General features: G+C 38.1%; 1 protein-coding gene across 1 annotated transcript in view; it reads left to right on the top strand.

Annotated features, from left to right (window-relative positions):
* Positions 1-15,467, top strand: part of nfatc3a (nuclear factor of activated T cells 3a) — a 59,766-nt gene that overhangs the window by 17,970 nt on the left and 26,329 nt on the right. The window contains exons 2-3 of the mRNA XM_041984159.1: positions 209-1,391; positions 9,141-9,303. Coding sequence (XP_041840093.1) covers positions 209-1,391; positions 9,141-9,303 — 1,346 coding nt within the window. The remainder of the gene's footprint in view (positions 1-208; positions 1,392-9,140; positions 9,304-15,467) is intronic.

The raw sequence follows: 15,467 nt of genomic DNA, 5'->3' as shown, positions 1-15,467 counted from the left end.
TGCTGCTGTCTTGGCCAGGGCTCCCTTGAAAAAGAGATTTTGTAATTTCAGTGGGACTTCTCTGGTAAAATTACGGTAAAAAAAAAACAAACGAAAACAAAACAAAAGCAAGGAAACATGACAGAAACATTAAAGTGAAAATAACTTCAGTAACAGAAACTCAGTATGATTGCTGTTTGGTAACATTTCTTTCCTTCTTTTTTCCTAGACCTGGAACCTGATGATAACACATCATTCTATATCTTAAATGTGGGACAGCCCCAGTCTATGGTCACTAACCACCAGCCTATTGGCTTGCCTTGCCATGGCATGCACTCCCACTCCCAAGTCATCCACACGTCACCACGACCCCCATCACACAAACCAGGATCTGAGCCTCTAAGCTATGAGGCACAAGACTGCAAATATGGCACCTCCCCTCTTCTGCACTCTGCTCCTGTGGAGGCACCAAAGGCCTTTGAATGCCCCAGTATCCAGATCACCTCCATTTCACCTAGTTGCCAGCAGGAGATGGATGCCAATGAGGGGGAGCTTAGGGCCAATGGTCCTGATGGGGATTACCACGGCGACAGGCCCTTATCTAGGGACCACTTGTATTTGCCATTGGATCACTCATACCGGGATTCTTCACTCAGCCCTAGCCCATGCAGCAGCCTGTCCTCCAGGAGCTGGTTTTCTGACGCCTCCTCTTGTGAATCATTTTCACATGTCTACGATGATGTTGACTCAGAGCTGAATGAAGCAGCTGCCAGGTTTACGCTAGGCTCCCCTCTAACTTCTCCAGGTTGTGCCTCCCCTCAGACTGGCGTTGGAGTTCTGGAGGAACAGCCTCACTGGCAGCACCATCACCCTCCCTTTGTGCACCATTCTCACTCCATCAGCCTGTCTCCTCGACAGTCTCCCTGCCATTCGCCACGCACCAGTGTCACTGATGAAAATTGGCTTAGTCCGCGGCCGCCTTCCAGGCCCTCCTCACGCCCCACCTCACCCTGTGGGAAAAGGCGCCACTCTAGCGCCGAAATATGCTATCCCAACTCATTGTCTCCTCATCACTCACCCACACCCACACCAGGACCTTCACCAAGGGGTAGTGTGACAGAAGACACTTGGGCTGGGAGTCCATCTGTAGGCATGTCACCATTTCAGTGCTGCTCATCTGAGACTGACATCCCATCAAAGACAAGGAAGACCTCGCAGGACAGAACAGCTATGCAGAGTGGGAAAGGGGACCTGGGGGTAGATGACCAAGGAAATATGTCTCCTAATCTGGACTCTCCTTCAGATGAGACTCTGCACAGTCTGAAGAAGGATGGCCCTGTGGAACAGTTCCTCTCAGTGCCATCCCACTTCTCATGGAATAAACCCAAGCCTGGTCATACACCTATTTTCAGGTAAAGTTGTCAATTTTGAGGAGAATGGGCAAAATAAAATGTAGGAGTGTACAATCGAGCTTCCAAAAGCATTGGGAAGCTGTGTAAACTGTAAATAAGAACAATTTGCAAATCTTTTTGATACCAGCAAAGGTTCTTTTTTTTTTAAATCATTTATGGCCAAATTAACTACTATGTCAGATCATGGTTCCTTTCTACAAATTGAAAGTGTAAAAAAAGCTGAGATCAATTCAGTGTGTCCTACATATTGACCCATTTGGGTAAGCTGCCCAGGTACTGAATAATATTAGTGGTGCAAGTATATTTGATTACCTGTTAACACATCTGGTAAAATTATATTTGATTGCGGGGTCCATCTCTTTTTCTCTCACTATTATTTTATGTTTTTTTTGTATTTATTTTTTTATACAAACTACATATTAAAATAATATACATGGGAGGGGGGATTGCTGCATTTGATTTGCAGTGATAATTTTGCCAACTTTGTGACTTTTCTAAGTTTTAGTGACTTTCCAGATACCCTTAGACTACTTAAAGAATAAATGAATGAACCAGTGGATAATTTCTTGTAACCTTTTACACAAAGAAAGTCTGCACGTCTCTTCAATCTAGTGCTGTGATGTATGTAATATAAAATTGTTTGGACCAGCACATTTTAGGGTCATCCAGTTTGATCCCATTAATGAAAAAAATGTGGTTGGGTTTTAACCTGTCCACTTGTTAAAATCACAATGATCAAGGACCAGTTTTTCCTTCTTTCCTAAATCTATACATTAGTACCAATGTATACATAAAGCTAGTTGTTAGTCCAACCTCAGTGCATTATAGTTGGCCTGTTTAACATTCAAATGTTGGTGGGTAGGGTTGCTCTTACTTGTGTCATGTATTCAATTCCACTGTGTCCTGGATTTATAATTTTAGTACTGTCCTATTAACAAAACAAAAAACACAAAAGCTGTTTAATAATCTACAATTCAGTAAAAGACAGTTTTCAATCTTATGTGTTTTAAGTAACAGCTGACCAGCATATATGTAGAACTTGTTTCCATACAAATCTCTGAATTTCCTTTTCTCACACTCTAGAATACTAACTGCGTTTGGTTGATGTACAGTTATTGAGAGGACTTTATTTAGGCAGGTTAACTAATTTTTGGACTACGTTAACTTTTGTAAGAATTTTAGTCACAGTATATGGCCACTCATTGACTTATAAACTTCAGTTACTTCTTCCTCTTTTTCTGCAAGTTGTGCAGCTATGTAGCAGAGAAAACACGTTTTCCTCCAGAATCACTTCTTTTCTTTGGTGGATACAGTCAAATCTGTGGGAAAATACACTGAGGTGAGATCAACCAGAGCAGGTCTACTTCAAGTTTATGAGAGTAGAGATACACATTTATATAGAAAAAAGGAATACTTGAAACAAACTAGAACATGAAGAGTAGAACAGCCATAGAGATTGTCAGACTAAGTGGAATGGATCAAAGCACTTGGAAATAATATGTGGTGTCTGCTTGACTACGTTAGTGCACAACTAATGATGTGTGCTAATTGCTAACATTTGTTAGATCTTGTTACCAGTGCAACCCTGGAAAAATTAGTCACACCCTGCAAAGTAATGGAGATTTTTCTGAATTTTCAAATGTTTTAATTCTTTTACACCACTGATGATAAAAATGCATCAGTGTTATTCTTAAAATGTTGATTTGCCCCTGCAGTTTTTCACTGAGCAAAAAAAATTCCCTTTCTGAAAGATTCAGCTTATACTGAATACTCTTTTTATAACAATTTTTTAAGTTGCATTGCTCTATTTCTATCTTTTTTTTTATCTGTCACAAGTATTTGTTTATTATTTTTTTACATTTTAAAGTTTCTTTAACTGAACATAAATACAAAACTATTGGCGATAACAAATGCCATTTTATCAGTTTTGTGAAGTGTTTTGAAGTCAACCTTGAGCAAGGTTGTCATCAGTCTTTAAAAAAAGTATGGGGGGGTCAAGGCTAAATAATAGGCTAATGTGGTATTTATATAAGTGCTGTTAGTTGTAATAAAGATAAAAAATCCTTCTTGATGTTAGAAAGAGGTATAAATATTGCAGTCCAGTTAATAGGTGTCATGCACTTTGTTAGATGATAATAGGTTGGTTAATAAAACATTGACCTTTGTTTCAGCACTAGAAATCTGACTTGATTACACAGTAGAGCAATACAAGTATATTAGTGTGTAGAGGAAACACATGGACACACAGGATGAGGAGGAGTCGGAGTCGGTTGTCTGCTCCCAAATGTGTGTGGCAGATGAAGACGTGGCCTTGTTTGTGTGCACTGGCCCCTAGCACTGTAAATCAGCACAGGGCACATATGGCAAGGGGGCTACCACACACACAGACACATGTATAGACATAACACAAATGCTTGCTCCCATAGTCCTAACACAGTACAGATAAAAACAGGGTCAGCTTCATGATGAGTCACAGTTTAATCTCTGGGTCTTAACCCCTTGTTAAATGTAAATTCCCACGCAGCTAAGTTTGTAACAGAATATATTGTATAAATACTATAAAGGTAAGAACTATGTCAATAAAAACTTTTTTAATTATGGCAATAGATACACCTGGTGTTTTAAAACTGTTTTAAAAAAATAAATATTTTCATTGAAGTCTTGTACGGGAGGAATTCAGATGGGCTTTAGTTCTGTTTACCATGAGAAAGGGTGTTGAGTAGCTTGAGCGTGCATGTGAGTTTGTTATGTTTTGAACAGATGGTGCAGGTGGAATGGCTGGGATTTGGGTAGAGAGGGTGAGATGAGATGAAAAATGACTGGGATGTTCAGACACTTGCTACGAAAAGGAATTTGGTCATGCCTTACTCCTTTAGCTGCCCACAATAGGTATTCCAATAGAACAAGAACCACGTTATTGAACAACTTTTATTTCAAACAGATGTGTGTTTTATATATTTTATATATATATATACATTTTTTTTTCATTATTAAATAATTTATTTATTTTACGTCAGACGGGCTAGTCATCCAGGACAATAAATTCTTAAACATTGTCTGTTATTGTGGTGGCTTTCTGCCTTTCTTTTTGCGAATTCCTCTTAATTTTTTTAAGCATTTGCCAGTGTTTGTTATTGCTGCAGTTTTTTGTGCTTTTCCTTTAAGGGAACAAACTTTTCATGCTCTCCAAAGTCAAATGCTCTATAAAGCCGAGGGTTTTATAAAGTCACTGGGTTTTTCTAATGAATAATGATGCCAAATTGCTAACGTATTGCAAATACTAAATGTTAGCACAACAGTGACTCACATGCAAATGTTTCTCGGCCTACCAACTCAAAACAGTCGTCATGCGAAACTTACTATGTCTGTGTGGGGTTGGGTTGGGCAGAAAAAAAAGGGATTTTGTTTCCAGATGTAGCATTGTGCATGATGTTCAGACATCTCCGCTTTGCTCTTTTCTGTCTAAAGAACACTATTTCGTCAGGTGGTGTGGCTCGGCAAGGTTGAGCGGTCGTCTTGTAACCTGAGGGTTGCCGGTTTGATCCTCGGCCAAGTCGAGTTCATGTTGAGGTGTCCTTGGGCAAGACACCGAACCCCTAATTGCTCCTGATGGGTCGTGGTTGAGCGCCTTGCATGGCAGCTTCCACCATCAGTGAGTGTGTGAATGGGTGAATGTGATGTATGATGTAAAGCGCTTTAGGTATCATTCCAGGTACAGAAAAGCGCTTTATATATACGGACCATTTACCATTTATTTCAGATATCTTGTGGTTTGTTCAGATGCAACTTCCCAAATCTAAGCTGTGAAGCCATATTCTTTTGAAGAGAAGGGGCTTCCTCCTCGCAACCTTTCTAAACAAGCCATACTTGTTCAAAATTGTTCTCAGTATACTGTCATTAGCTTTTTTTTGTTCCTAATGATCCATTTTGGATTTTACAATTTCTTTTTCTTTGATTAAAAAAACAGACACACACACATATATAGATATACATCAACGATCATGTATATCATTAATGGGAAAGTGTCCAACTTTTAACTGGTACTGTATATAAACTTTTCCTATTTGCCTTTAACAATGTATGTGATTCTCATCAACTCAATCAAGAATGGGAGAATGAACATTTTTTCCAACGTAGTGCATTCATTTTTCTTGCCTGAAAAAGTCCACAATCAGTCATTTTTATTTTTCTTATTGTACAAGTAAAGTCCTTAGGGTATATTCCAAAAATAGAGTTCTTGGTCATGAACTTAAATATTTATCATGTTAACTTTGGAGTTTGACATATAGCTTTGGGCGCTTTTGCAGTTTCTCTGGGAATTGTATGGTCGTATCTTGGGGCACACGTGGTGGGATGTCCACTTCTGGAAATATTAAAAACTGTGTGAAATGTTTTTCACTTGCAATACATTTAGACTTAGACTTAGAAAAACTGCAGAGCAGTGGGAATTTGTCTTCTGCTCACTAAGTGAAACATAAAAAACGCCCTTTCAGAGTTGGCTGGAAGTTTAGTGATGTGACTTAGTGTGCGTTGGTCAGGAGTTCGTAGCAGCTGCTGCTCCACTTCTTTTAGCTCCGGGTGATGTGAGCTCGGACATTTAAAGTGTTCCCGAAGTACTTGATTTTCATTTTCCAGATTTTGCACACTGAGTATCTTATGTCAAGCTCCTTTTTACCCGGGAAATTGTAAAATCCAAAATGTGCCCAAACATTTGCCTTCAGCAAAGGTGGGGCTCGCTGTATTTGTTTTTCCTCCTCCATGTAGAAACATTTAGCTATCATCTAAAGCTAACTAACAAGTAGCGCACCGGACCGCCCCTTGCTGGAACGACACACTACGGAGGACGTTACCTGACAAACAGTAAGCGCAGCTCATAATCTAGGAAATGTTTGAAAAAAGTTTTTTTTAAATAGCATAACTAGGAAATTTAGGATCGATTCAGAGTCTTAAAATACAAGAATTGTGATTCGGACATGAATCGAATTTTCCCAGCACCCACACACCTAAATGCTCCAAACTTGCAAACTGACAAAACTTTGATTTTTATAGAGCCACCTACGTTTGCTTATAATCATTTAATCAAGTACAGTTGATTACAGCAGCAAGAACGTACAGTTTCTCACATACTGCGTCTTCATTTGGTACATATATCTTCAAATAGAAAACCGATGATGTACTTTGTTTTCTACATTAGTGTATACTATGAGTCAACCAGGAAGGTGTACTGATTTCCCAGAAGCAGTTACAACTGATAAAAAAAAAAAAAAAGTTGACGAGAATACTACAGAAACCTGCAGAACACTAGGCCTTGTGCATTATTTTGTGGGTTTATGTGTAACAAGAAAATTCAATAAGTACAATAATAACTTAATGAAATGTGAGTGGACAATCATGTAGTTTATGAAGATGTAGGAATACAGAATTTGTTGGATGAAAAGAATTTAATTTGGACTTTTTGGACTTAACAATAATAGAGAAGACAAAGTTGTGGAAATGTAATTGGACAGGCTGCACGTACACTATGACTTAGACATTTGAGAAAGGTTACACTATGTTAGGACATAGTCCCCACCCCCTGCCCTTCTCCCTCACAAGCTCATATTTCTTCTGTCCTCTGTTCTTGTTACCATATCAGCCATGCAAGACCACACTTATTTTGTGGTTATGTCATGGCCGCAGAGGAAAATTAAGATGCTTTTATTACTGTGCTGGGGTGATAAATCTTTTTTTCTGGTTTTATCACCTGCTGTTTACAATTTCTAGTTATTCTAGCACTGAAATAGAAAATCTGATTATTTTGACATTACTACACGTAATAGATTTATCATGGCAAACAGCAGAACAACAGCCATATAGTAAGGCAGATTAGCAAATATAAACAAGCAAGGCCAAAAGGGACTGTGCTATTTAATGGTGGTAATTTGCAGAGTGTGTTTCTGTAATCACATATGATTTGCATATGCTGGCAGGTGTGTCTTTTTCTTGCAAGTTGAATCCTAAAGTGGTGGGAGAATCCATACATTGCCGCTGAGTTAGATTTTTTACCACAAGGCTTTGTTTAGATGTGCAAGACCTTTACAACACATTGGGGAAATAACTGTCCTTTCCAAAATACAGTCTTCCTTGAGAGTTTGGTCCAAGACCATAAGGCAGTTTATAATGTGAAAGGGCTCCACTGGAAGCTTAAAAGATCAGAATGATCTGGACGTGGTTAGTACTTGACAGGCCTTTTAAAAAGAAGACTTGAAGTGGCTTAAATTTTGACAAACTTTCCCTTTGAAATGATTTGTAATGTCAAACATCTGATGCAGTTCTGGGTATGTTTGCTTGCTAGGAGCCTGCTGCATTTTGAGCAGAGCCAAATGAAAACAGGTACCAACAAGTGAATGACATATTTCAATGGTCTACACTTTGATTTATTGAATAATGATGCAGGTCACTCGAGTCATGTAAGTAACCTTGGAACAAGAAAGTAGGAGGAGGCATAGACACACATGGATGTATAAGTAACCTTATACACTAACAAGGTGTGGCAAAGATTTGCAACATACAATGAATTTCTCTATTTAAGTTTTAAAAAATGTAGTGTGTAACATGTATGACATAGTGAAAGAAAAGAATATTGCATGTATAATATCAATAAGCAAAGAAAGAAAAATCAGATTTACAGTAAAATCTAAGTGTGGATGAGCAATTTCTGGGAAATGTCTTTGGGGAAATTCAGATAGCCTATAAATAAAATAACGACAATTTCAATTTCACATAATTCAACTGAGTTTTAATGAGGACACCTTAAGTCAGAATTAATTAAGTTAGAAAATCATCATCTTTAGTATATTATACTTCCATATATTTGCCTACATCCTAGTCAACAGCAGGCAATACAGCAATAAACCAAAAGGATTGCGGATGTTGAAAGTAAGTGTTGATGCCAGTGTACAAAATGTATTGAGGATAAACTGATACAATGCACTTAGATGAAGGGACCCAGTTTCTCTGTGAAGACAGCCATGGAGTGTTTTATTTTTGAGTGCAGCTGTTCAAATATGATTGTGGCCTACTCTGATAACAAAAAAAGAGGCACTGAGGAAAAACACACAATGCTACTCCCTATGATGCACTGGACATAAAATATATACAGTAAATACACAGACTTACACACATAGTAATTTGGGTGCTGTCTAACTCACATTTTTTGTCTACTACCCATTTTCTGACCCACATGGTAAAATGGCAAAGACTCAGAGAGAAAAGTTCCCCTTAGGAAATGATTCATTCTTAGTATCTTAACATGACCTATTACAATTTTTATGTTTAAGAACAGGACCAATGCATGTGGGCATTCCAGTGATTCACTGTGTGAAAGCAAAGCACAGTACATTTTATGCTCCCGTTTTACTCCTGTTAAACCATGTAAGCCCTTGAAAGGGGAATACCATATTTTCAGATTTTATTCTTCTAAGAAAGCCTTATGAGAGTTGGCACTTTTCAGCTGTGAGTTAGATCGAAGTAGTTCTGCTTCAGCTTACATTATCATGTTACAGAATGAGCATTTATATTCAGCATGATGTTAGATATAGAAAATATAAATCTGTGAAAATTTGAACCCAAACAGAACACTGTTAGAGCCATAATAATTTTAATCTTTGAGTTTTGGTCAAGTCATCTTATTTCCAGAGCTCTATTTTTGTCTACCTCTTAGGGTGTTTGTGGGTGTGTGTGTTCATGTTTTTGGTATTCCCTCTGCAGGACCTCCTCACTGCCTCCTCTTGACTGGCCACTGCCAAGCCAGTTTGGCCAACATGAACTGAAGATAGAGGTGCAACCCAAAGCCCACCACCGTGCACACTATGAGACTGAGGGCAGCCGAGGAGCAGTCAAAGCAGCATCTGGTGGTCATCCAATAGTCAAGGTAACATTTGGGTATTTTTTGTACAGTGTGGCCTACTAAGTGCTGCTCAGACATAAGCAAGATTTTAACAATCAACAGTTATTAGTTTAAATTAAACTAACCTGAAACTATAGAGACCACATATCACTATATAATGAGTAAAGACTGTTCTCAGATATGTACTTTATACATGATTTAAAAAATTACAGCAGAATCCAACAGTAGCAACAGGGCACACATTTGTTTACATAATTTCTTGCCAGAGGTCAACACGTTAATGCAGGAAAGAAGGAGAAAATGGATGCAATGTGAACTGCACCTTAACTGATTGAGGCAATAATTCTGGATAATTTTAGCTATGACGTATTGCTAAACATCTATTTCAGTCACAGCAGGGATTTCCCTCTCCATGTGACTGAAATATAATTTCCTCATATTTTTTTGAAGTAGTGACTCATCAATTTTGGCACATAAATCCTATTGTCTGACAATTTAAACCTGATCATTTATAGATAAGCCTTTTGAAAATGTTCTCATCTGCTTTCACCGTATCCCCACCATCCACTTCTATTAAAAGCAACATTTAGTTTTTACATTTAAAGTAAATCAGTGTACAGCATTGTCACTCAAACATCATCACATGGATCCTCCCCCATAATAAGTCTGTCAGTAGTCTTATTAATGTCTACTTCAACTGATTGAGAAGGCAGGCCAGCAAGAGGGGTTTGACTATAGCCCATTCAGATGGTCTGTCATTAGCTAGCACGCGTGAGATGGTAGGTGAGAGAGAGAGAGAGAGAGAGAGAGAGAGAACGAGTACAAGCAGTAGCAGAAGATTTCAGTCTCTTGAATATGTGCTGATCTCTAACCGTTGTTGCAGAACCTAACAGTAGCTGAGTCCAAACTGACAAGTTGGTCAACTGTCAAGTCAGCCAATAAGATTTCCACATACATAGCCCACTAACTGTATTTTTCACACTTACCTCTGACCCACAGTACCTAACACCTCAGTTGCATCTATACATTTTTCCAATTTTATTTAATACTTTTTTTGGATTTTGGTATTATTGGCTCTAATTGTTCTCCTCCTTGGACTAAGGTTGTTTATAGTCATTATGTTGCAGTCTTTTAATTGGGTGTGGGCAAAATGTGTTGAAATTTGCTTGGGACTACAGATGGGAAGTAGATCAGTCCTAAGGTGAAGTCAGGCACCACTGATTATGCACATTATGCAAGATCTAGCAATTAGATAAAATACAGCACTTGAACAGCTGTGGACACAAAATTTCCTAAAGCAACTAGGAGGTCCAGACTTCTGCCATTTGTTGCTTTAGAAACAGCCTATGTCCTCATACATTCAGTCATGCAGGCTCCCTTCAGGCCAATCATTAACCATTTCTACCTCGGTTAGACCAAGATTCAATCCTGCCATATGTGACAATGCATAATTTAGCTGTCAAATCTTTTTCAACCAAGTGTTTGCCATGGCTGCCCTCATTTCATGTCCCCAAATGGAATTGTTTGGTGATAGCACTTTACTTGCTGTAGCTACTGGCTAAAGGAAATCTTGGGTCATATGAGGCAATTCAAAGTTGAATTTGGTTTGCAGTACCTTCACGTTTATCAATGAAAAGCAGTACAATTGTTTTTTTCCCCCCGTATTGTATTTTCTCTGTTAGTTTTATGTCATGGTTCTCAGTTATTGCTTTATACTAAGTTTATAATGTGAAAGTAACTCCACTGACAACTAAGTAGCAGTTGAGATAAACATGTAATGGCAGGGTAAATACCTTAAGAGAATTCAAATCTATTTAATAATGAATTTAAATTAGCTATTTTGATTTAGCTGTTTCTTAAATTGCCCTTAAAAATGTCAACATGTAAAGTGATACTGTTTAGATCTGCATGGATAAGTGGTCACTTCTTTTCAGCTACCATTGTTTACATTCAGCAGTATCCTGCTACTACCAATGATAAAAACAAATGATGTATTTGTGCTGAACATCTTCATCAACAAATTTACAAACAGCAGTGTGTTGTCTCAGACAGAGTAGAGAGAGCAAAATAAGGCCACATTCAGCATTTGTTTCTCATCAGCTGTGGTTGCAGGGCTCTGTGCAGAAAGAGAAAATGTGTGGGTGAATGTGTTGCAGTATATGGATCAGAGCAGGCTTAGCTCAAGTTGTTTTATTCCCCATTTACATATGGGAAATAAAACACATTTATAAAGACATTTTTATACATTGCATTCTTATCATTTATTAACCTTTCTCTATACATTAGTTACACATAACCCTAAGCATATTTCAGAATCAAAAGAGTTTTCAAAGGGCAAATTGACATTTTTTTCTTATTATTTTAGAATTACTCGCTTCACTGAACAGCAAATAATATATGTTTAGGATGTGTTGTTCATGTAGATGAATCTGGAAAAACAGAAAGAAAGAAAAACACTGCATGAACTGCTGTCTTGTGCTGTCTGCAGACAGAAGGCAACAGTACTTGTCCAGCAGGTCTAACAGTCAAGTTTTTGTTTTCTAAACATCCACTCCTGTTTTTTTTGTCCTCTTAGCCTCTTTTTATTGCACTGTACAGGGGAGTACAACACCTGACGTAAAAGGTCATTTGTTTACCCTGAGGTGTCAAAATTGTTTTTACAGAAACAAATTAACCTCAAAAACTGCATGCAAACATTGTGCTCAGTGTTATTGTTTAAAGAAAGTCATTCAGCCAGATATTGGAAATAAGGTTGGAACTAAATTAAAATAAAACAAACAAAACACATATTTACACCGTTTAACCTCATTAGGGGGAATCTCAAAGTTTCTTAGCTGTTATTTTGACCAAATATGTTTTTGATATAGTGGGTCAGACCACTTGAAACCATTAACAAACTTGCATATGTCCTTTTTCCCCCCTGTACTGTTGACACCTGGTAAGCAGTTACCTGGAGTCCTATTGCTTACTCTAAAAACAATGCAAGCTTGGCTTAAAAAAAAAGTTAAATATTTTTTAAAACAACATGCTGCAGCTCTTTCTTGAGAGTTCACACTCTGTGCTCTATAGGACCTTTTACTCTCCTTGAGTCTTGACTCTGATGATGTGATGTCACCAAATGACGCCATGGCTGCCATCTGGACATGGCGATGACTTCCTTTTTTGATCATGCTGTTACCCAAATCAGTGTACCACTGAGCTGCTTAGTCAACAGAAAAATAAGAGAATGTCTGGACTACAGAGCGAGAGGACTTTACTGGTTTTAAAGGTCTAAAATGTTTGGCTTATTTTGTTATGCTGTAATAGATAGAATAGTAGGTTACTACTCTTTGTGTGTTTATGTGTCCAAAGTTTTTTTTGTTATTAGGACTGTAAGACAAAACACTTATTTTTTTATCAAGAATAACTTGGGCGGAATCGCTATCTTATATATAAACTTTTATTTCATTACAATGTAGACCACACAGTTAAGGTAGTTGGAGTATTAATAATCAAATAAATGCCATATTAATATTGTCCTGTAAAGAACACTTGTAGAATCATGCTCGATAATGCTTACATACATTAAAATGCATGCAAAAACTATTAAAGCCACTCTTAGGGTGTATTCAAACCAGGATAGTCCACTAGACTCGGTCCGATTGGGTACTTGGTTCATTTGGGGGGTGCAGTATTATTGCAGACCGAGATTGCGTTCATGCTGCACCTCTCAAACAAATCGGACCCAGAGGTGACACTGCACCAATAATTACTGAATGAGAAGACGAGACACACATGAAGAAGAAAACTTGTTCTTCTATTGGTTGACACAGAACCACTTTAGTTTCTAGTACATAACAAACACTGGTCTTGGACCGATCAGAATTCTATTAGAACTTTTACTGAATTCTTCCACGTCTGACCGCAAGCTATTTCTCCCGACCAGAGCCGCTTATCGCCCAGTGCACGCCTATGTTTTGGTTGTGTTTACCCACAATGCAGTGTGCTGAACCCACAATGCACTTTGCTTTGTAGTCTGTTTGAAACAGACTACAAAGACCTGCGTTTGTCGGTGCACCGAGTCTGCCTTTTTGATTCTAATCAGAATTCATTTGCACATTCACAGTACCCCACACGAAGCAGACGCTCCAAGCAAACAGACTAAGATTCAAATCAAAAAGGCTGGTTTCAATGCGCCCTTATTGAAGAATAGTTAGCATTTGAAAGGGGAATAAAATGGATATTTTGACAGTTGAATGGCTCCTGTATGCATTCCATGTACAGTGAAAAGGAAAAGTGTGCCATACCTTCAGCAGGAACTTTAAAGCAGCCCTATTTATTCTAATAAGATTTACTTCCTCTGCTTAATGCTTTCTTAGAAAGTTCGCTGATAACTTTAAAGCAGCTTCAGGTGGGGGCCCTAACAGGAGTAGATATGAGTTTATTACTGCAAACTTTCAAGCTACAGTGATGCGAATGTTGCCATGTTTTGACATGTATTTTCACTCAAAAGTTATTTATAAAATATTTGAGTTTTGAACCAATACAGAACATAATAATCTCAGCAGGCAAGCGCAGCTGCCTTATTTAGTTCCCCATCACAGGATTGCCTATTGTATTTAGTTGATTTAAAAAGAATAAAGGAAAAAAACATTAGGAATTACCCCCTTTACAAAAATGAAGCATATTATTGGGCCTTAGTTTCTGTTTTTTTGTGCCTTTAGTTTCTGTTTCATTAATAATTAGTTTAGAGTCAGATCCCCTGCGTGGAAATGAGTCGCTCGGATGAAGAACAGATTTACGTCTGTAATTTCTAAGTAGTGTTTGGTCCCACATACAAGACGCAACTATTTAAAAAAATAAAAGCTAATGGGCACTGAGGAGATCTAACATCTTACTCAAGTCAAAAGTTTGTTCCATTTTATTATTATACTCTTAACAAGAAGATGTTGGAAGTCAGTACCCTATGTGGAGAAAACTGTATCATTTTGTATTCCGCTGTGCCTGTATAGAATGTGCATGTGACATCACCGCAGCTCTCTCCGCCATTTTGGGGCACCCGGCTACTGTTTCCATCTACACTTCCAGGTTTCCCACTAGTAAATTGTGTTAAAACATGTCTAAAGCACCCTTAAAACAAACGTCCTTACCAAGACAAGAGCCTCTGCAGAACCAATGTAAACAGACTGTGGATACACCTAAAATGGTGAATACACCCACAATCCCATGCATTGATGTCAGTGTGCATACTCTGTTAAACCACAGACATACTTTTGACTCCACCGTTGACATTCATTGTTCATTAGCAACACAAATTTCTCACTTTCACTTGGTTGATAAAGCATGAGTGTCAGGAGTTTAAGGCCAGCTTGGACTGCTAATACTAGTAAGAACAACTGAACTGTGCTGACCAGCTGTCAGTCAGGGATTTTATGTGAGGCAGGCAATACTCAGCCACTTTTCTCACTTTATGTATAGTAGCCACGCAAAGTACTGTTTGCATTAAATTGTTTTGATAGAAAAGAAAATTGCATTGGGTTTTCAACAAAGTGAGCTACTTGTGACAAATATCCTCCCTTTTTGTAACATGTGGCTGCCACAGTGAATGAGCTATTTGATGGATGACATACAATTTACAAATTAGATAATTTATTTACAAAATTGATAGCTTCTAGAACGAATCATCTTCTATAATATGATATATACTTTATATAAAATGTAGATCTTGGGGGCATAAATAAAATCAAGTCTTAGTTGATTACCTGTTATAAGGGTTTTCAGTATGATTCAACTGTCAACAATCTCAGTTTTTTTAATACAATTGTAAACAGCAAGATGACTACATCTGTGACTGCCTGTTTGAGCCATTCCTCCGGGGCTTGCTGCAGACCTTAATCAGTACACCTGTTGCTAGGAGACACATAAGTCCAAAGCCTCTCTGGCTGAAGGCTAAGGTATCCTTGGGTGTATTTAACCAGCTTATTTGAGTGCTGCTGCACCCACACAACTATAAGGAGCCTTGATGATTCTACCAGTTTGGCTTCAGACAGAGACAGACAGACACTACAGAAAAAGTTTGTTAGACAAGGCAAAAACACAGTCACACTCATTCACTATACAGCAATTGAGCAAAAATAGTTCACACGAACACAACAGACAGCTGTGCTGTGTAACAACACAGGAATGGAAAATTAACTGAGAGAAAATGC

Source organism: Melanotaenia boesemani, chromosome 1 (genome assembly GCF_017639745.1).
Source record: "Melanotaenia boesemani isolate fMelBoe1 chromosome 1, fMelBoe1.pri, whole genome shotgun sequence".
Taxonomy (NCBI): Eukaryota; Metazoa; Chordata; class Actinopteri; order Atheriniformes; family Melanotaeniidae; genus Melanotaenia; species Melanotaenia boesemani.
This window is presented reverse-complemented; position numbering and strand designations above follow the sequence as displayed.